General features: G+C 42.3%; 1 protein-coding gene across 1 annotated transcript in view; it reads left to right on the top strand.

Moving 5' to 3' along the window:
* LOC110525058 (probable E3 ubiquitin-protein ligase HERC1) overlaps positions 1-23,593 on the top strand; it is a 241,985-nt gene that overhangs the window by 154,231 nt on the left and 64,161 nt on the right. Inside the window, exons 55-66 of the mRNA XM_036981638.1 lie at positions 2,371-2,584; positions 3,094-3,299; positions 5,192-5,319; positions 5,945-6,081; positions 8,474-8,674; positions 9,241-9,371; positions 13,308-13,525; positions 14,512-14,632; positions 15,542-15,697; positions 16,100-16,201; positions 22,802-22,975; positions 23,193-23,492. Coding sequence (XP_036837533.1) covers positions 2,371-2,584; positions 3,094-3,299; positions 5,192-5,319; positions 5,945-6,081; positions 8,474-8,674; positions 9,241-9,371; positions 13,308-13,525; positions 14,512-14,632; positions 15,542-15,697; positions 16,100-16,201; positions 22,802-22,975; positions 23,193-23,492 — 2,088 coding nt within the window. The remainder of the gene's footprint in view (positions 1-2,370; positions 2,585-3,093; positions 3,300-5,191; positions 5,320-5,944; positions 6,082-8,473; positions 8,675-9,240; positions 9,372-13,307; positions 13,526-14,511; positions 14,633-15,541; positions 15,698-16,099; positions 16,202-22,801; positions 22,976-23,192; positions 23,493-23,593) is intronic.

Below are 23,593 nucleotides of genomic sequence, written 5' to 3'. Positions count from 1 at the left end.
TGTTCATTACAGCCGGTGTTTAATACAGCCGGTGTTTAATACAGCCGGTGTTCAATACAGCCGGTGTTTAATACAGCCGGTGTTTAATACAGCCGGTGTTTAATACAGCCGGTGTTTAATACAGCCGGTGTAGAATACAGCCGGTGTTTAATACAGCAGGTGTACCTCTTGAGCCAATGACTTCCTTCTATCTCTCCACTGGTCCTCATTAACTTCCACTAATACTCATCACTGTCTCCTCTAGCAAACGGCTGGTCCTCACTAATACTCACCAATGTCTCCTCTAGAAAATGGCTGGTCCTCATTAATACTCACCACTGTCTCCTCTAGCAAACGGCTGGTCCTCATTAATACTCACCACTGTCTCCTCTAGAAAACGGCTGGTCCTCATTAATACTCACCACTGTCTCCTCTAGCAAACGGCTGGTCCTCATTAATACTCACCACTGTCTCCTCTAGCAAACGGCTGGTCCTCACTAATACTCACCACTGACTCCTCTAGCAAACGCCTGGTCCTCATTAACTTCCACTAATACTCACCACTGTCTCCTCTAGCAAACGGCTGGTCCTCATTAATATTCACCACTGTCTCCTCTAGCAAACGGCTGGTCCTCATTAATACTCACCGCTGTCTCCTCTAGCAAACGGCTGGTCCTCATTAAAGTCCCGTTGATCAATTCCTAGTTCCTGTTTGATTCACGAAGCCCTAGTACACAGGCTTCCGTGTAAAATAATGATTGGTTAACTCTTGAGTTCCTTCTGGTCTCTAACAATACTCATTTAGTTTAAGCCCCCCCCCCATTGTCATTGTTGGAATAACTCCCAACATCCCTTGCTTCTTGATTCCCTGCTTCCGATTGGTGATTGGTCAGTTTAGGTCTCTGGTGTTGAATTCATTGAGGACTGCAGTTGTTTCCATTGATTGTAATGGTTTATTTGTTGAAATTGTTTGTGTTGAGGTTGTTCCTCGTGCTTATTTATTTAATTTGAGTTGGAATATAAATAGTTCTTCCTGTTGTGAGAAACTGTTTGTGCTCAGGGGCACCATTGGGAATGAGATCCTGGTCTCCGTTGGGCTGCTCTGAATAAATCAAATGCTCCACTGGAGATGAACCTGACCACCATAGACGACCCCCATCCAGCGTGTTAGGGTTCCTCTGACTGATCTAGAACCTGTATATCTATCTGTCTCTAGAACCAGTATATCTATCTGTCTCTAGAACCCGATCTAGCGTGTTAGGGTTCCTCTGACTGATCTAGAACCTGTATATCTATCCGTCTCTAGAACCTGTATATCTATCTGTCTCTAGAACCAGTATATCTATCTGTCTCTAGAACCTGTATATCTATCTGTCTCTAGAACCAGTATATCTATCTGTCTCTAGAACCAGTATATCTATCTGTCTCTAGAACCTGTATATCTATCTGTCTCTAGAACCAGTATATCTATCTGTCTCTAGAACCAGTATATCTATCTGTCTCTAGAACCAGTATATCTATCTGTCTCTAGAACCAGTATATCTATCTGTCTCTAGAACCTGTATATCTATCTGTCTCTAGAACCAGTATATCTATCTGTCTCTAGAACCTGTATATCAAATCAAATCAAATCAAATCAAATCTATCTGTCTCTAGAACCAGTATATCTATCTGTCTCTAGAACCCGATCTAGCGTGTTAGGGTTCCTCTGACTGATCTAGAACCTGTATATCTATCTGTCTCTAGAACCTGTATATCTATCTGTCTCTTGAACCTGTATATCTATCTGTCTCTAGAACCAGTATATCTATCTGTCTCTAGAACCAGTATATCTATCTGTCTCTAGAATCTGTATATCTATCTGTCTCTTGAACCAGTATATATATATGTCTCTAGAACCTGTATATCTATCTGTCTATAGAACCTGATCTAGCGTGTTAGGGTTCCTCTGACTGATCTAGAACCTGTATATCTATCTGTCTCTAGAACCTGTATATCTATCTGTCTCTAGAACCTGTATATCTATCTGTCTCTAGAACCAGTATATCTATCTGTCTCTAGAACCTGTATATCTATCTGTCTCTAGAACCTGTATATCTATCTGTCTCTAGAACCAGTATATCTATCTGTCTATAGAACCAGTATATCTATCTGTCTCTAGAACCCGATCTAGCGTGTTAGGGTTCCTCTGACTGATCTAGAAGCTGTATATCTATCTGTCTCTAGAACCTGTATATCTATCTGTCTCTTGAACCTGTATATCTATCTGTCTCTAGAACCAGTATATCTATCTGTCTCTAGAACCAGTATATCTATCTGTCTCTAGAACCTGATCTAGCGTGTTAGGGTTCCTCTGACTGATCTAGAACCTGTATATCTACCCGTCTCTAGAATCTGATCTCGGCGGCAACGGGGATGAACCTGACCACGGTAGACGACCCCGTCCAGAGGAAGTTCCTCCCCAGCTTCCTGAGGGGCGTGGCCGAGGAGAACAAGCTTGTGACGTCACCCAATTTCGTGGTCACCCAGGCCCTCGTGGCCCTACTCGCTGATAAAGGGGCCCGGCTCAGACCCAACTATGACAAGGCTGACGCGGAGAAGAGAGGTTCGTGAGACCCGGAGTCGGCCTCTGTGGTCCTCGGAGATTTCTAGACGTTGCGATACTGTCACACGTAAAATTTCATTATGGGAAGAACAAAGATATTTCTCAGCTCATTTAGAATGTTTCATTTAAGAAATGGTTGAAGGCGGGGGGGGGGGGGGGGGCAGAGGGGGGGGGGGGGCAGTGATTATAGATTTGTAGTCGCCTCGTATTTTCAGATTGTCTACACGGGATGACAGTACATACAGACATGTAGCTACTAGCTGTTGTTAGCAGTTTGTGCTAGCCTCCACAGTGCTCGTGCTAGTTGTCATTATCACCGTAGTGTTTTGGACCATTCATTATGTTATGTTATAATTAACATCCTCTCATCTCCCCCCCCCCCCCACCCCCACCCCCCCAAAAAATAAAACTCACTCACCGTTCCTTCTTCCACCCCCTTTTTGTTTTGGTTCCAGCAGGTTTAATTGCACATTTGTATACCCATCCTTCCTATCATCCCACTGCTGTAGGACCTCTGGAGCTGGCCAACGCGCTGGCTGCTTGCTGCCTGTCTTCTCGTCTGTCCTCGGGACACCGTCAGTGGGCCGCTCAGCAGCTGGTCCGCACGCTGGCCGCTCACGACAGAGACAACCAGAGCCGGCCGCAAACCTTTGCCGACATGGCGGGTGACCTGCGCAAGTGCTCTTCTGTGAAGTTGGAGGCTCACCAGAGCAGGGTGAGTACTGGAGGGGTTATGGGTAGAGGGTTAGGGTAGAGGGTTAGGGTGAGTACTGGAGGGGTTAGGGTAGAGGGTTAGGGTGAGTACTGGAGGGGTTATGGGTAGAGGGTTAGGGTAGAGGGTTAGGGTAGAGGGTTAGGGTGAGTACTGGAGGGGTTATGGATAGAGGGTTAGGGTAGAGGGTTAGGGTGAGTAGGGGTTAGAGTGAGTACTGGAGGGGTTATGGGTAGAGGGTTAGGGTGAGTACTGGAGGGGTTAGGGTAGAGGGTTAGGGTGAGTACTGGAGGGGTTAGGGTAGAGGGTTAGGGTAGAGGGTTAGGGTGAGTACTGGAGGGGTATGGGTAGAGGGTTAGGGTGAGTACTGGAGGGGTTAGGGTAGAGGGTTAGGGTGAGTACTGGAGGGGTTATAGGTAGAGGGTTAGGGTAGAGGGTTAGGGTGAGTACTGGAGGGGTTAGGGTAGAGGGTTAGGGTGAGTACTGGAGGGGTTATGGGTAGAGGGTTAGGGTAGAGGGTTAGGGTGAGTACTGGAGGGGTTATGGGTAGAGGGTTAGGGTAGAGGGTTATGGGTAGAGGGTTAGGGTGAGTACTGGAGGGGTTATGGGTAGAGGGTTAGGGTAGAGGGTTCGGGTGAGTACTGGAGGGGTTATGGGTAGAGGGTTATTGTAGAGGGTTATGGGTAGAGGGTTAGGGTGAGTACTGGAGGGGTTAGGGTAGAGGGTTAGGGTGAGTAGAGGGTTAGGGTGGAGGGTTAGGGTGGAAGGTTAGGGTAGAGGGTTATGGGTAGAGGGTTATGGATAGAGGGTTAGGGTAGAGGGTTAGGGTAGAGGATTATGGGTAGAGGGTTAGGGTAGAGGGTTAGGGTGAGTAGGGGTTAGGGTAGAGGGTTAGGGTAGAGGGTCAGGGTGAGTAGGGGTTAGGGTAGAGGGTTAGGGTAGAGGGTTAGGGTAGAGGGTTAGGGTGAGTAGGGGTTAGGGGTAGAGGGTTAGGGTAGAGGGTTAGGGTGAGTAGGGGTTAGGGTAGAGGGTTAGGGTGAGTAGGGGTTAGGGGTAGAGGGTTAGGGTGAGTAGGGGTTAGGGTAGAGGGTTAGGGTGAGTAGGGGTTAGGGTAGAGGGTTAGGGTGAGTAGAGGTTAGGGGTAGAGGGTTAGGGTGAGTAGGGGTTAGGGGTAGAGGGTTAGGGTAGAGGGTTAGGGTAGAGGGTTAGGGTGAGTAGGGGTTAGGGTAGAGGGTTAGGGTGAGTAGGGGTTAGGGTAGAGGGTTAGGGTAGAGGGTTAGGGTGAGTAGGGGTTAGGGTAGAGGGTTAGGGTAGAGGGTTAGGGTAGAGGGTTAGGGGTAGAGGGTTAGGGGTAGAGGGTTAGGGTAGAGGGTTAGGGGTAGAGGGTTAGGGGTAGAGGGTTAGGGGTAGAGGGTTAGGGGTAGAGGGTTAGGGTAGAGGGGTAGAGGGTTAGGGTAGAGGGTTAGGGTAGAGGGGTAGGGGTAGAGGGTTAGGGGTAGAGGGTTAGGGTAGAGGGTTAGGGGTAGAGGGTTAGGGGTAGAGGGTTAGGGTAGAGGGTTAGGGGTAGAGGGTTAGGGGTAGAGGGTTAGGGGTAGAGGGTTAGGGTAGAGGGTTAGGGGTAGAGGGTTAGGGGTAGAGGGTTAGGGTAGAGGGTTAGGGGTAGAGGGTTAGGGTAGAGGGTTAGGGGTAGAGGGTTAGGGGTAGAGGGTTAGGGGTAGAGGGTTAGGGTAGAGGGTTAGGGTAGGCCGTATAAAGGCTTCATTACGGCGTGTGAAACGTGGTGTGTTTCCTGTTTCCTCCAGGTGATCACGTGTGGTTGGTGCAGTAGGAAAGGGTTAGGGGTAGAGGGTTAGGGTAGGCCGTATAAAGGCTTCATTACGGCCTGTTTCCTCCAGGTGATCACGTGTGGTTGGTGCAGTAGGAAAGGCCTGCTGGCCACCAGTGGTAACGACGGAACAGTCCGGGTGTGGAGCGTTACTCAGAACCAGTACACCCTCCAACTGACCTGCGTCTTCAACAGGACGTAAGCAGCACCTCTCACCTCTGACCTCTGGAGACAGACTTCCCTAACCCTCTCAGTCTACTGCAGACGTCTCTACTTACTGTGATAGGAGGTTGTCTCACCTAGCTATCTAATACACTGACTGTAAGTCACTCTGAATAAGAGCTTCTGATAAATTACTAAAATGTTAATGTCTCTCTCTCTGTGTGTCTCTCTGTGTGTCTCTCTGTGTGTCTCTCTGTGTGTCTCTGTCTCTCTCTGTGTGTCTCTCTGTGTGTGTCTCTGTGTGTGTCTCTGTGTGTCTCTCTCTGTGTGTCTCTCTCTGTGTGTCTCTGTCTCTCTCTGTGTGTCTCTCTGTCTCTCTCTGTGTGTCTCTCTCTGTGTCTCTCTCTGTGTCTCTCTCTGTGTCTCTCTGTGTGTGTCTCTCTGTGTGTCTCTCTGTGTGTGTCTCTGTGTGTGTCTCTCTGTGTGTGTCTCTCTGTGTGTCTCTCTGTCTCTCTCTGTGTGTCTCTCTGTGTGTGTCTCTGTGTGTGTCTCTGTGTGTGTCTCTGTGTGTCTCTGTGTGTATCTCTCTGTGTGTCTCTCTGTGTCTCTCTGCGTGTCTCTCTGTGTATATGTGTGTGTGTGTGTGTGTGTTTGTCCACAGTGCTGGTTCTCCAGAGGAGGGTGGGCAGTGTCTTGGTTCCCCAGGGGACCCCAGTCTGTCTCCTCTGGTCTGGAGCGTTACAGGGAAATACCTGGCAGCTGCCATGGAGAAACTAGTCAACATCTGGCAGGTCAACGGTGAGAGAGACACACACACACACACACACACACACACACACACACACACACACACACACACACACACACACACACACACACATATATATATATATATATATATATATATATATATATATATATATACACACACACACACACACACATATATACACACACACACACATATATACACACACACACACACACACATATATATACACACACACATATATACACACACACACACACACACACACACACACATATATATACACACACACACATATATACACACACACACACACACGCACACACTGTAACTATTCCATGTTCAGAAATCTTTTTTTGTTAGTATGTTGTGACCTTTAACTAGAATTGCTGAGTGTTTGGTCTCGTTATGGAACCCTATTTTACTGAATAGTTAGGAAGGTGTTTTGGGTTGAAACCTGTTATTAGTTGGTGGTTAGTCCTCTGAGCGTCAACTACCAGAGTGATGAAGGTGGGAGGTCTGTGTAGTGGAGGTGGGAGGTCTGTGGTTAGTCCTCTGAGCGTCAACTACCAGAGGGATGGAGGTGGGAGGTCTGTGGTTAGTCCTCTGAGCGTCAACTACCAGAGGGATGGAGGTGGGAGGTCTGTGGTTAGTCCTCTGAGCGTCAACTACCAGAGGGATGGAGGTGGGAGGTCTGTGGTTAGTCCTCTGAGCGTCAACTACCAGAGGGATGGAGGTGGGAGGTCTGTGGTTAGTCCTCTGAGCGTCAACTACCAGAGGGATGGAGGTGGGAGGTCTGTGGTTAGTCCTCTGAGCGTCAACTACCAGAGGGATGGAGGTGGGAGGTCTGTGGTTAGTCCTCTGAGCGTCAACTACCAGAGGGATGGAGGTGGGAGGTCTGTGTTTAGTCCTCTGAGCGTCAACTACCAGAGGGATGGAGGTGGGAGGTCTGTGTAGTGGGGGTGGTGGGAGGTCTGTGTAGTGGAGGTGGGAGGTCTGTGTAGTGGAGGTGGGAGGTCTGTGTAGTGGAGGTGGGAGGTCTGTGTAGTGGGGTGGGAGGTCTGTGTAGTGGAGGTGGGAGGTCTGTGTAGTGGGGATGGGAGATCTGTATAGTGGAGGTGGGGGTGGGAGGTCTGTGTAGTGGAGGTGGGAGGTCTATGTAGTGGAGGTGGGGGTGGGAGGTCTGTGTAGTGGAGGTGGGAGGTCTGTGTAGTGGAGGTGGGAAGTGGGAGGTCTGTGTAGTGGAGGTGGGAGGTCTGTGTAGTGGAGGAGGTGGGAGGTCTGTGTAGTGGAGGAGGTGGGAGGTCTGTGTAGTGGGGGTGGGAGGTCTGTTTAGTGGAGGTGTGAGGTCTGTGTAGTGGAGGTGGGAGGTCTGTGTAGTGGAGGTGGGAGGTCTGTGTAGTGGAGGTGGGAGGTCTGTGTAGTGGAGGTGTGAGGTCTGTGTAGTGGAGGTGGGGGTGGGAGGTCTGTGTAGTGGGGGTGGGAGGTCTGTGTAGTGGAGTGGAGGTGGGAGGTCTGTGTAGTGGAGGTGGGAAGTGGGAGGTCTGTGTAGTGGAGTGGAGGTGGGAGTTCTGTGTAGTGGAGCTGGGAGGTATGTGTAGTGGAGGTGGGAGGTCTGTGTAGTGGAGGTGGGATCTGACTCCCAAATGACACCCTATTCTCTACCATGTGCACTACTTTAAAACAGAGGCCTATGGACCCTGGTCACAAGTCGTTTATAGGGAATAAGATGCCATTTGGGACTCGGTTCTGTTTCCAGGAAGAAGGCCCTACAGCCCAGATCATCTGAATCTCTCTGACCCTGTGGTTTCTATTACAATCTATCTGACCCTGTGGTTTCTATTTGAATCTATCTGACCCTGTGGTTTCTATTAGAATCTATCTGACCCTGTGGTTTCTATCTGACCCTGTGGTTTCTATCTGACCCTGTGGTTTCTATTAGAATCTATCTGACCCTGTGGTTTCTATCTGGCCCTGTGGTTTCTATCTGGCCCTGTGGTTTCTATCTGGCCCTGTGGTTTCTATTATAATCTATCTGACCCTGTGGTTTCTATCTGACCCTGTGGTTTCTATTAGAATCTATCTGACCCTGTGGTTTCTATTAGAATCTATCTGACCCTGTGGTTTCTATTAGAATCTATCTGACCCTGTTGTTTCTATTAGAATCTATCTGACCCTGTGGTTTCTATTAGAATCTATCTGGCCCTGTGGTTTCTATTAGAATCTATCTGACCCTGTGGTTTCTATCTGACCCAGTGGTTTCTATTAGAATCTATCTGACCCAGTGGTTTCTATTAGAATCTATCTGACCCTGTGGTTTCTATTAGAATCTATCTGACCCTGTGGTTTCTATCTGACCCTGTGGTTTCTATTATAATCTATCTGACCTTTCAACCTTTCGACTCTGACCCCTTCCACCAGGTGGGAAAGGTCTTCTGGACGTGCAGCCCCACTGGGTATCAGCTCTGGCTTGGCCGGAGGGAGAAGCCGTGTCCCTGTGGTGCGGGGAACCCAAAGATGTGTTGCTGGTAGGACGTATGGATGGATCCCTGGGCCTTATAGAGGTCCACGATGCCTGCACCATGCGGCGCACCGAGCTGGAGCACTGCTACCGGAAAGATGGTACGTAGTCTGGAGGGTGGGCTGGCACGGGGCGGCAGGGTAGCCTAGTGGTTAGAGTGGAGGGGCAGCAGGGTAGCCTAGTGGTTAGAGTGGAGGGGCGGCAGGTAGACTAGTGGTTAGAGTGGAGGGGCGGCAGGGTAGCCTAGTGGTTAGAGCGTTGGACTAGTAACCGGAAGGTTGCGAGTTCAAACCCCCGAGCTGACAAGGTAAAAATCTGTCGTTCTGCCCCTGAACAAGGCAGTTAACCCACTGTTCCTAGGCCGTCATTGAAAATAAAAATTTGTTCTTTAACTGACTTGCCTAGTTAAATAAAGGTAAAAAAAAAAAAATAATAATAATGTCCCCAGATTTCACATAACTGTGACGTGTTTGTGTCTCTTGTGTGTCGTTGATCGTATGTTTGTTTTTTCTTACTTCCAGGATTTAATACACTGATCTGAAGTCGTGTTGATTTGTGACTCTCCCGATTTAGACTTCTGACCGTTTTGATATATTTTTTTTGTGTGCACGACGACGGTTCTACGTAGGTGTTCCGTGACCTGAAGTTTGTTGTTTTTCTGTCGTAGTGTCAGTGATCCACATCGCCTGGTACAGTGAGGACAGGCCGTTCGCCGTGGGCTACGCTGACGGCAAGCTGCTGATTGGCACCAAAGAGCCTCTGGAGAAAGGAGCCGTCGTGGTCATCGATGCCCATAAGGTCACCACTATCTCTATATAATAATATTACATTATATTATATTATATTGTTAGTAGTATTATTATTAGTATTATTATTAGTATTATTATTGGTAGTATTATTATTATTAGCAGTAGCAGTATTATTAGTGGTGGTAGCAGTAGTAGTATTATTATTATTAGTAGTAGTAGTAGTAGTAGTATTATTCGTAGTAGTAGTATTACTAGTGGTAGTATTATTAGGAGTATTATTATTAGTAGTGGTAGTATTACTAGTATTATTATTATTAATAGTAGTAGCATTATTGGTAGTATTATTATTATTATTATTAGTGGTAGTATTAGTAGTATTAGTAGTATTTTAGTATTATTATTAGTTGTACTGTTATTAGTATTATTATTGGCGGTAGTAGTATTATTATTATTAGTGGTAGTATTATTATTAGTAGTTGTAGTATTAATCAAATTTATTTTTCAAATCAAATCAAATGTATTTATATAGCCCTTCGTACATCAGCTGATATCTCAAAGTGCTGTACAGAAACCCAGCCTAAAACCCCAAACAGCAAGCAATGCAGGTGTAGAAGTATTATTATTATTATTGGTAGTAGTAGTAGTAGTATTATTATTAGTAGTATTATTATTAGTAGTATTATTATTATTGGTAGTAGTATTATTATTATATGTAGTAGTATTATTATTAGTGGTAGTATTATTAGTAGTAGTAGTAGTACTATTAGTAGTAGTAGTATTTTATTATTATTATCAGTTGTATTATTATTAGTATTATTATTATTATTATTATTGGTGGTAGTAGTATTATTATTATTAGTGGTAGTATTATCATTGGTAGTATTATTATTATTAGTAGTAGTAGTAGTATTAGTATTTTTGGTGGTAGTAGTATTAATATTATTAGTGGTAGTATTATTATTAGTAGTATTATTGTTATTGGTATTATTATTAGTAGTAGTATTATTATTAGTGGTAGCATTGGTATTATTATTATTGCTGGTGGTATTAGTATTGTTATTATTTGTGGTAGTATTATTATTAGTAGTAGTAGTATTATTAATAGTATTGTTATTATTATTATTGGTTATTATTATTATTATTATTATTATTACAAGGTACAAATCCGTCGTTCTACCCCTGAACAGGCAGTTAACCCACTGCTCCTAGTATTATTATTATTAGTAGTAGTAGTATTATCATTAGTAGTATTATTATTATAAGTAGTAGTATTATTAGTGGTAGTATTATTAGTAGTAGTAGTATTATTATTAGTAGTAGTAGTATTTTATTATTATTATTAGTTGTATTATTATTATTGGTGGTAGTAGTAGTAGTATTATTATTATTAGTAGTATTTTATTATTATTATTAGTTGTATTATTGTTAGTATTATTATTATTATTGGTGGTAGTAGTAGTATTATTATGTGTGGTAGTATTATTATTAGTAGTATTATTATTAGTAGTAGTATTTTTGGTGGTTGTAGTATTAATATTATTAGCGGTGGTATTATTATTAGTAGTATTATTGTTATTAGTATTATTAGTAGTAGTAGTATTATTATTAGTATTATTGGTAGTAGCAGTAGTAGTAGTATTATTATTGGTGGTAGTATTAGTATTATTATTATTGGTGGTAGTATTATTATTATTAGTGTTATTATTATTCATGGTGGTATTATTATTAGTAGTAGTAGTATTATTAATAGTATTGTTATTATTATTATTATTGGTGGTAGTATTATTATTAGTAGTAGTAGTATTATTAGTAGTGGTAGTATTATTATTAGTAGTATTATTATTAGCGGTAGTATTATCAGTATTATTGGTATTAGTGGTAGTATTATTATTATTTGTAGTAGTATTATTACTTGCAGTAGTATTATTATTAGTGGTGGTATTATTATTAGTAGTAGTATTACTATTAGTAGTTGTAGTATTTTATTATTATTATCAGTTGTATTATTATTAGTATTATTATTATTATTAGTAGTAGTAGTAGTATTAGTATTTTTGGTGGTAGTAGTATTAATATTATTAGTGGTAGTATTATTATTAGTAATATTATTGTTATTGGTATTATTATTAGTAGTAGTATTATTATTAGTGGTAATATTGGTATTATTATTATTGGTGGTGGTATTAGTATTATTATTATTTGTGGTAGTATTATTATTAGTAGTAGTAGTATTATTAATAGTATTGTTATTATTATTATTGGTTATTATTATTATTATTATTATTACAAGGTACAAATCCGTCGTTCTACCCCTGAACAGGCAGTTAACCCACTGCTCCTAGTATTATTATTAGTAGTATTAGTAGTATTATTATTATAAGTAGTAGTATTATTAGTGTTAGTATTATTAGTAGTAGTAGTAGTATTATTATTATTAGTAGTATTTTATTATTATTATTTGTTGTATTATTATTAGTATTATTATTATTATTGGTGGTAGTAGTATTATTATTATGTGTGGTAGTATTATTATTAGTTGTATTATTATTATTAGTAGTAGTAGTATTATTAGTATTTTTGGTGGTTGTAGTGTTAATATTATTAGCGGTGGTATTATTATTAGTAGTATTATTGTTATTAGTATTATTATTAGTAGTATTATTATTAGTATTATTAGTAGTAGCAGTAGTAGTATTATTATTATTGGTGGTAGTATTAGTATTATTATTATTGGTGGTAGTATTGTTATTATTTGTGTTATTATTATTCATGGTAGTATTATTATTATTAGTAGTGGTATTATTAATAGTATTGTTATTATTATTATTAATATGATTATTATTATTGGTGGTAGTATTATTATTATTTGTAGTAGTATTATTAGTAGCGGTAGTATTGTTATTAGTTGTATTATTATTAGTGGTAGTATTATCAGTATTATTATTTGTATTATTATTAGTGGTAGTATTATTATTTGTTGTAGTATTATTACTTGTAGTAGTATTATTATTATTATTTTGGTGGTAGTTTTATTATTAGTATTAGTGGTAGTATTATTATTAGTATTATTATTATTAGTGGTATTATTATTATTATTGGTAGTAGTAGTATTATTAGTAGTAGTAGTAGTATTAGTAGTAGTATTAGTAGTAGTATTATTAGTAATGGCTGTATTATTATTATTAGTAGTAGTATTAGCAGTAGTAGTCGTATTATTATTAGTGGCAGTATTATTAGTATTATTATTATTATTATTATTAGTAGTAGTAGTAGTAGTATTATTATTAATGGCAGTATTATTAGCAGTAGTAGTAGCAGCAGTAGTAGTATTGTTATTAGCAGTAGTAGTAGTAGTAGTATTAGTAGCAGTATTATTACTATTAGTGGCATTATTATTAGTAGTAGTATTAGTACTAGTAGTATTAGCAGTAGTATTATTATTATTATTACTACTAGTAGTAGTATTATTAGTAGTATTAGTGGTAGTGTTAGTAGTGGTAGTAGTAGTAGCAGTAGTATTAGTAGTAGTATTCTTTTTTATTATTATTAGTAGTAGTAGTAGTGGCAGTAGAAGTAGTAGTGGTATTAGTATTATTAGTATTATTTTTATTATTATTATTAGTAGTAGTGGCAGTAGTAGAAGTAGTATTAGTAGTAGTATTACTAGTATTATTAGTAGTATTAGTAGTAGTAGTAGTAGTAGTATTAGTAGTAGTATTAGTATTATTAGTATTCTTGTTATTATTAGTAGTAGTAGTCGTAGTAATATTTGTATTATTTTTATTATTAGTAGTAGTAGTCGTAGTAATATTTGTATTATTTTTATTATTAGTAGTAGTAGTCGTAGTAATATTTGTATTCGTTTTATTAGTAGTAGTAGTCGTAGTAGTATTAGTAGTAGTAGTAGTATTATTATTCGTATTCTTTTTATTATTAGTAGTAGTAGTCATAGTAATATTTGTATTATTATATGTGTCTGTCCCAGGAGTCCATCACCAGTATAAAGTGGGATCCTACTGGTCAGATGCTGTTGACCTGTGCCAAAGAGGATGTGGTGAAGCTATGGTCCAGCCCTGGGTCAGGGTCAAACCCCGGAGCAGGCTGGAAGTGTCTGCAGAGCCTACCCCACCCTGCCCAGGTCAATGGAGTGGCCTGGTGTGGTCTGACTGGACATGGAGCCAAACCTCTCAACATGCTGGCCACGTACGTATGGTATTCAACTGCACTGTGTTGATATGAATTCACTTTTAGTCATGTATGGAACTGAACTGGACTTTAGTAGATTATAGGGGACTATAGATGTCTTTAATGGACTATAGATGTCTTTAATGGACTATAGATGTCTTTAATGGACTATAGATGTCTTTAGTGGACTATAGATGTCTTTAGTGGACTATAGATGTCTTTAGTGGACTATAGATGTCTTTAGTGGACTATAGATGTCTTTAGTGGACTATAGATGTCTTTAGTGGACTATAGTGGACTATAGATGTCTTTAGTGGACTATAGATGTCTTTAGTGGACTTTTGATGTCTTTAGTGGACTTTATATGTCTTTAATGGACTATAGATGTCTATAGGGGACTATAGTGGACTATAGATGTCTTTAGTGGACTATAGTGGACTATAGATGTCTTTAGTGGACTATAGTGGACTATAGATGTCTTTAGTGGACTATAGATGTCTTTAGTGGACTATAGACTAGGCCAGACCGACTATAGATGTCTATAGTGGACTTTAGTGGACTATAGATGTCTTTAGTGGACTATAGATGTCTTTAGTGGACTATAGATGTCTTTAGTGGACTATAGATGTCTTTAGTGGACTATAGATGTCTTTAGTGGACTATAGTGGACTATAGATGTCTTTAGAGGACTATAGAGGACTATAGAGGACTATAGATGAACTCTGTGGTCAGGTTGATCAGTCTCTGTCTGGATAACTGACATTTAGGCAGGTTTTGACACTCTGCTACTTTCACAAGGATAACCTTCTCATTCCTCCGTTCTAGTCTGGTGCTGCTTGAATGCAAGGACACTCTGTTTTTCCAGAAAAGAGAAATAAAAATAGAATCGAATTGAGTAAAAATCTGTGGACATCTACATTTTTACCACAAGTTCTCACAATGTCCTCACGAGTCTAGTAATACAAACCAACACACACATTTACAAGAGCACTGTGTTATTCCAGGTGTTGCCAAAACGGACTGGTGTTAGTCTGGACCGTACCTCAAGACGCCTCTGCCTTCCCAGAATCCTCTTCTTCTGGCTCCGAGGCCCGGAGGGACAACGAACCCAAAGCCAAACGCAAGGTATGATAAATCAGTAGTAGGTAGAGGTGTCTGCCTAACCACTGCTTCTGGGTCAGATATTGTTTAGCCCTGCTAATGGGGACAAGGTTGGAATTGGGATTAGGCTAGATCTGTTAGAGGGGGGGAACTTCTACCCTCAGTGATTCATCTGTACAAGATCTAATTTTATCGGTTGTATTAGTTTGATTTGGTTTGATTTGATCGGTTGTGTTGGTTTGATTTGATCGGTTGTATTGGTTTGATTTGATCGGTTGTGTTGGCTTGATTTGATTTGATCGTTGTATTGGTTTGATTTGATCGGTTGTGTTGGTTTGATTTGATCGTTGTATTGGCTTGATTTGATCGGTTGTGTTGGTTTGATTTGATCGGTTGTATTGGCTTGATTTGATCGGTTGTGTTGGCTTGATTTGATCGGTTGTATTGGCTTGATTTGATTTGATCGTTGTATTGGTTTGATTTGATTTGATCGTTGTATTGGTTTGATTTGATCGGTTGTATTGGTTTGATTTGATCGGTTGTGTTGGTTTGATTTGATCGGTTGTGTTGGTTTGATTTGATCGGTTGTATTGGTTTGATTTGATCGGTTGTGTTGGTTTGATTTGATCGTTGTGTTGGTTTGATTTGATCGGTTGTATTGGTTTGATTTGATCGGTTGTGTTGGTTTGATTTGATCGGTTGTATTGGTTTGATTTGATCGGTTGTATTGGCTTGATTTGATCGGTTGCGTCAGGTACAGTTTTTCAAAGGGTTCTCTTTTCCTCCCCACCCAATTCTGTGTGTGTGTGTGTGTGTGTCTGTGTGTGTCTTTGTGTGTGTGTGTGTCTGTGTGTGCGTCTGTGTGTGTGTGTGTGTGTGTGTGTGTGTGCGTGCGTCTGTCTGTCTGTCTGTCTGTGTGTGTGTGTGTCCCAGCAGCAGCAGAGTTCCAGCAGGCGTGTGGAGGGGGCGGTGTGTGTGTTCCAGCTGAAGGGTCATATCACCCCGGTGAGGACAGTAGTCTTCAGCCCTGACGGCCTGGCCCTGGTGTCTGGAGGCGTGGGAGGCCTCATGAACATCTGGTCCCTCCGGGTGAGGAGACACACACACACACACACACACACAGAGGAACATTGTTCACCCAGGTGCTAGGAGTTTGTTCCAGAGGTTTAAAGAATAAAGTAACTGTACTTCCTGGATCTTATGAGAAATATGTTTAGACAAATTTAATAGACTGTTGCTCAAACAAGCACTTTTAGCTGTGTGTGGTTACTGTCCTGTTAAACCTGTTGAAAACACTGAATACTTTTTCACTGTCTGTCTGTCTGTCTGTCTGTCTGTCTGTCTGTCTGTCTGCCTGTCTGCCTGCCTGCCTGCCTGCCTGCCTGTCTGCCTGCCTGTCTGTCTGTCTGTCTGTCTGTCTGTCTGTCTGTCTGTCTGCCTGCCTGTCTGTCTGTCTGTCTGGCTGTCTGTGTATATATATATATATAACAGGACGGCTCAGTGCTCCAGACAGTAATAGCCGGGTCAGGAGCCATCCAGAACATAGTCTGGATCCCAGATGTGGGCGTGGCCGTCTGCTCCAACAGGTCAAAGGTGAGGTGGAACATCTTTTGGAACCAGAATCAGTTCACTAGACGGCCACGCATGGTTATGTAGGGTCATGGGTTGAAGGGTCATGGTTGGAGGGTCATGGTTAGAACTGTAGGATACTACAGTATGGACTGACTCAACTCTGAATAGAGGATACTACAGTATGGACTGACTAGAGGATACTACAGTATGGACTGACTAGAGGATACTACAGTATGGACTGACTAGAGGATACTACAGTATGGACTGACTAGAGGACACTACAGTATGGACTGACTAGAGGATACTACAGTATGGACTGACTAGAGGACACTACAGTATGGACTGACTAGAGGATACTACAGTATGGACTGACTAGAGGACACTACAGTATGGACTGACTAGAGGATACTACAGTATGGACTGACTAGAGGATACTACAGTATGAACTGACTCAACTCTGACTAGAGGATACTACAGTATGGACTGACTCAACTCTGACTAGAGGATACTACAGTATGGACTGACTAGAGGATACTACAGTATGGACTGACTAAAGGACACTACAGTATGGACTGACTAGAGGATACTACAGTATGAACTGACTAAAGGACACTACAGTATGGACTGACTAAAGGACACTACAGTATGAACTGACTAGAGGATACTACAGTATGGACTGACTCAACTCTGACTAGAGGATACTACAGTATGGACTGACTCAACTCTGACTAGAGGATACTACAGTATGGACTGACTAGAGGATACTACAGTATGGACTGACTAGAGGATACTACAGTATGGACTGACTAAAGGATACTACAGTATGGACTGACTAGAGGACACTACAGTATGGACTGACTAGAGGACACTACAGTATGGACTGACTAGAGGATACTACAGTATGGACTGACTAGAGGATACTACAGTATGGACTGACTAGAGGATACTACAGTATGGACTGACTAGAGGATACTACAGTATGGACTGACTAGAGGACACTACAGTATGGACTGACTAGAGGATACTACAGTATGGACTGACTCAACTCTGACTAGAGGATACTACAGTATGAACTGACTAGAGGATACTACAGTATGGACTGACTCAACTCTGACTAGAGGATACTACAGTATGGACTGACTAGAGGATACTACAGAATGGACTGACTCAACTCTGACTAGAGGATTCTACAGTATGGACTGACTCAACTCTGACTAGAGGATACTACAGTATGGACTGACTAAAGGACACTACAGTATGGACTGAGTAGAGGATACTACAGTATGGACTGACTAAAGGATACTACAGTATGGACTGACTCAACTCTGACTAGAGGATACTACAGTATGGACTGACTAGAGGACACTACAGTATGGACTGACTAGAGGATACTACAGTATGAACTGACTAGAGGATACTACAGTATGGACTGACTCAACTCTGACTAGAGGATACTACAGTATGGACTGACTCAACTCTGACTAGAGGACACTACAGTATGGACTGACTAGAGGATACTACAGTATGGACTGACTAGAGGACACTACAGTATGGACTGACTAAAGGATACTACAGTATGGACTGACTAGAGGACACTACAGTATGGACTGACTAGAGGATACAACAGTATGGACTGACTAGAGGATACTACAGTATGGACTGACTCAACTCTGACTCGAGGACACTACAGTATGGACTGACTAGAGGATACTACAGTATGGACTGACTAGAGGATACTACAGTATGAACTGACTAGAGGATACTACAGTATGGACTGACTCAACTCTGACTAGAGGATACTACAGTATGGACTGACTAGAGGACACTACAGTATGGACTGACTAGAGGATACTACAGTATGGACTGACTAAAGGATACTACAGTATGGACTGACTCAACTCTGACTAGAGGATACTACAGTATGGACTGACTCAACTCTGACTAGAGGATACTACAGTATGGACTGACTCAACTCTGACTAGAGGATACTACAGTATGGACTGACTAAAGGATACTACAGTATGGACTGACTCAACTCTGACTAGAGGATACTGCAGTATGAACTGACTAGAGGACACTACAGTATGGACTGACTCAACTCTGACTAGAGGATACTACAGTATGGACTGACTAGAGGATACTACAGTATGGACTGACTAGAGGATACTACAGTATGGACTGACTCAACTCTGACTAGAAGATACTACAGTATGGACTGACTAAAGGATACTACAGTATGGACTGACTAGAGGACACTACAGTATGGACTGACTAGAGGATACTACAGTATGGACTGACTAGAGGATACTACAGTATGGACTGACTCAACTCTGACTAGAGGATACTACAGTATGGACTGACTAGAGGATACTACAGTATGGACTGACTAAAGGATACTACAGTATGGACTGACTAGAGGACACTACAGTATGGACTGACTCAACTCTGACTAGAGGACACTACAGTATGGACTGACTCAACTCTGACTAGAGGATACTACAGTATGGACTGACTAGAGGATACTACAGTATGGACTGACTAGAGGACACTACAGTATGGACTGACTCAACTCTGACTAGAGGATACTACAGTATGGACTGACTAAAGGATACTACAGTATGGACTGACTAGAGGACACTACAGTATGGACTGACTCAACTCTGACTAGAGGATACTACAGTATGGACTGACTAAAGGATACTACAGTATGGACTGACTAGAGGATACTACAGTATGGACTGACTAAAGGATACTACAGTATTGACTGACTAGAGGATACTACAGTATGGACTGACTAGAGGACACTACAGTATGGACTGACTAGAGGATACTACAGTATGGACTGACTAGAGGATACTACAGTATGGACTGACTAGAGGATACTACAGTATGGACTGACTCAACTCTGACTAGAGGATACTACAGTATGAACTGACTAGAGGATACTACGGTATGGACTGACTCAACTCTGACTAGAGGATACTACAGTGTGGACTGACTCAACTCTGACTAGAGGATACTACAGTATGGACTGACTCAACTCTGACTAGAGGATACTACAGTATGGACTGACTAGAGGACACTACAGTATGGACTGACTCAACTCTGACTAGAGGATACTACAGTATGGACTGACTCAACTCTGACTAGAGGATACTACAGTATGGACTGACTAAAGGCCACTACAGTATGGACTGACTAGAGGACACTACAGTATGGACTGACTCAACTCTGACTAGAGGATACTACAGTATGGACTGACTCAACTCTGACTAGAGGATACTACAGTATGGACTGACTCAACTCTGACTACAGGATACTACAGTATGGACTGACTAAAGGATACTACAGTATGGACTGACTCAACTCTGACTAGAGGATACTGCAGTATGAACTGAATAGAGGACACTACAGTATGGACTGACTCAACTCTGACTAGAGGATACTACAGTATGGACTGACTAGAGGATACTACAGTATGGACTGGCTAGAGGATACTACAGTATGGACTGACTCAACTCTGACTAGAAGATACTACAGTATGGACTGACTAAAGGATACTACAGTATGGACTGACTAGAGGATACTACAGTATGGACTGACTAGAGGATACTACAGTATGGACTGACTAGAGGATACTACAGTATGGACTGACTAGAGGACACTACAGTATGGACTGACTCAACTCTGACTAGAGGATACTACAGTATGGACTGACTAAAGGATACTACAGTATGGACTGACTAGAGGACACTACAGTATGGACTGACTCAACTCTGACTAGAGGATACTACAGTATGGACTGACTAAAGGATACTACAGTATGGACTGACTAAAGGATACTACAGTATGGACTGACTAGAGGATACTACAGTATGGACTGACTAGAGGATACTACAGTATTGACTGACTAGAGGATACTACAGTATGGACTGACTAGAGGACACTACAGTATGGACTGACTAGAGGATACTACAGTATGGACTGACTAGAGGATACTACAGTATGGACTGACTAGAGGATACTACAGTATGGACTGACTCAACTCTGACTAGAGGATACTACAGTATGAACTGACTAGAGGATACTACAGTATGGACTGACTCAACTCTGACTAGAGGATACTACAGTGTGGACTGACTCAACTCTGACTAGAGGATACTACAGTGTGGACTGACTCAACTCTGACTAGAGGATACTACAGTATGGACTGACTAGAGGACACTACAGTATGGACTGACTAGAGGATACTACAGTATGGACTGACTAGAGGACACTACAGTATGGACTGACTAAAGGATACTACAGTATGGACTGACTAGAGGATACTACAGTATGGACTGACTCAACTCTGACTAGAGGATACTACAGTATGGACTGACTCAACTATGACTAAAGGATACTACAGTATGTACTGACTCAACTCTGACTAGAGGATACTACAGTATGAACTGACTAGAGGATACTACAGTATGGACTGACTCAACTCTGACTAGAGGATACTGCAGTATGGACTGACTAGAGGATACTACAGTATGTACTGACTCAACTCTGACTAGAGGACACTACAGTATGGACTGACTAGAGGATACTACAGTATGGACTGACTCAACTCTGACTAGAGGACACTACAGTATGGACTGACTCAACTCTGACTAGAGGATACTACAGTATGGACTGACTAGAGGATACTACAGTATGAACTGACTAGAGGACACTACAGTATGGACTGACTCAACTCTGACTAGAGGATACTACAGTATGGACTGACTAAAGGATACTACAGTATGGACTGACTAGAGGATACTACAGTATGGACTGACTCAACTCTGACTAGAGGATACTACAGTATGGACTGACTAGAGGATACTACAGTATGGACTGACTAAAGGATACTACAGTATGGACTGACTAGAGGATACTACAGTATGGACTGACTAGAGGATACTACAGTATTGACTGACTAGAGGATACTACAGTATAGACTGACTAGAGGACACTACAGTATGGACTGACTAGAGGATACTACAGTATGGACTGACTAGAGGATACTACAGTATGGACTGACTAGAGGATACTACAGTATGGACTGACTCAACTCTGACTAGAGGATACTACAGTATGAACTGACTAGAGGATACTACAGTATGGACTGACTAGAGGACACTACAGTATGGACTGACTCAACTCTGACTAGAGGATACTACAGTATGGACTGACTAAAGGATACTACAGTATGGACTGACTCAACTCTGACTAGAGGATACTACAGTATGGACTGACTAGAGGATACTACAGTATGGACTGACTAGAGGACACTACAGTATGGACTGACTAGAGGACACTACAGTATGGACTGACTCAACTCTGACTAGAGGATACTACAGTGTGGACTGACTCAACTCTGACTAGAGGATACTACAGTGTGGACTGACTCAACTCTGACTAGAGGATACTACAGTATGGACTGACTAAAGGATACTACAGTATGGACTGACTAGAGGACACTACAGTATGGACTGACTAGAGGATACTACAGTATGGACTGACTAGAGGACACTACAGTATGGACTGACTAAAGGATACTACAGTATGGACTGACTAGAGGATACTACAGTATGGACTGACTCAACTCTGACTAGAGGATACTACAGTATGGACTGACTCAACTATGACTAAAGGATACTACAGTATGTACTGACTCAACTCTGACTAGAGGATACTACAGTATGAACTGACTAGAGGATACTACAGTATGGACTGACTCAACTCTGACTAGAGGATACTGCAGTATGGACTGACTAGAGGATACTACAGTATGTACTGACTCAACTCTGACTAGAGGACACTACAGTATGGACTGACTAGAGGATACTACAGTATGGACTGACTCAACTCTGACTAGAGGACCCTACAGTATGGACTGACTCAACTCTGACTAGAGGATACTACAGTATGAACTGACTAGAGGACACTACAGTATGGACTGACTCAACTCTGACTAGAGGATACTACAGTATGGACTGACTAAAGGATACTACAGTATGGACTGACTAGAGGATACTACAGTATGGACTGACTCAACTCTGACTAGAGGATACTACAGTATGGACTGACTAGAGGATACTACAGTATGGACTGACTAGAGGATACTACAGTATGGACTGACTAGAGGACACTACAGTATGGACTGACTAGAGGATACTACAGTATGGACTGACTAGAGGATACTACAGTATGGACTGACTAGAGGATACTACAGTATGGACTGACTAGAGGATACTACAGTATGGACTGACTAGAGGACACTACAGTATGGACTGACTAGAGGATACTACAGTATGGACTGACTAGAGGATACTACAGTATGGACTGACTCAACTCTGACTAGAGGATACTACAGTATGAACTGACTAGAGGATACTACAGTATGGACTGACTAGAGGACACTACAGTATGGACTGACTAAAGGACACTACAGTATGGACTGACTAGAGGATACTACAGTATGGACTGACTCAACTCTGACTAGAGGATACTACAGTACAGTTTAAATCGGCTTCTTATATGCATTTGACTCTCGGCCGACTTTCATGGTTCTGTTGTTGTCTTTGTCCTCAGGATGTGTTGGTGGTGAACTGCTCGACAGACTTCATGTCCTCTCACCAGGTGCTAGCCACCTGCCGGACGGCGCTGAAGAAACAGGGGGTTGTGGGATTGAACATGGCTCCCTGCATGAGAGCCTTCCTGGAGAGGCTGCCTGTTATGCTGCAGGAGCAGTACTCATACGAGAAGGTACTGTGTGTGTGTGTGTGTGTGTGTGTGTGTGTGTGCCTGTGTGCGTGCGTGTGTTATTTGAAAGTAAATGACAGCCCAGTTTCATTCGATCATAACTGTCTAAAAGCCGACCTACTTCCTTTTTTAATCGTAGTTGTTTATCGTAGTCATTGGTTACGATAACATATGTTATAACACCCACGTCTAAATGTGTACTTCCTGTTTGGTCCTCCAGCCCCACGTAGTGTGTGGAGAACAGCTAGTCCACAGCCCCTACATGCAGTGCCTGGCCTCCCTGGCCGTGGGGTTACACCTGGATCAGCTCCTGTGCTCCCCTCCCGTCCCCCCCCACCTCCGCCTCTGTCCCCTGGAGCCAGCCACCTGTACCTGGTCACCCGGCGAGTGGGCGTGGCTAGACTGCTTCTCCACCACGGTGAAGGCAGCGGAGGCCCTGGCTCGGGGCAACACGTTCCCAGAGGCCTTTGCTGTTCCCGACCTGGAGCCTGTACCCAAGGAGGAGATGGTCCTTCTCATGGTGAGGTTTCTACAGAAGACAATGAACCTCTGTAGCTCTGTCGGAGTGGATCTTTAAAAGTACAACTGAACTGTTGAACCAACTTCTCTGGTTGAAAACGC

The sequence above is a fragment of the Oncorhynchus mykiss genome, chromosome 6 (genome assembly GCF_013265735.2).
Source record: "Oncorhynchus mykiss isolate Arlee chromosome 6, USDA_OmykA_1.1, whole genome shotgun sequence".
NCBI lineage: Eukaryota > Metazoa > Chordata > Actinopteri > Salmoniformes > Salmonidae > Oncorhynchus > Oncorhynchus mykiss.
This window is presented reverse-complemented; position numbering and strand designations above follow the sequence as displayed.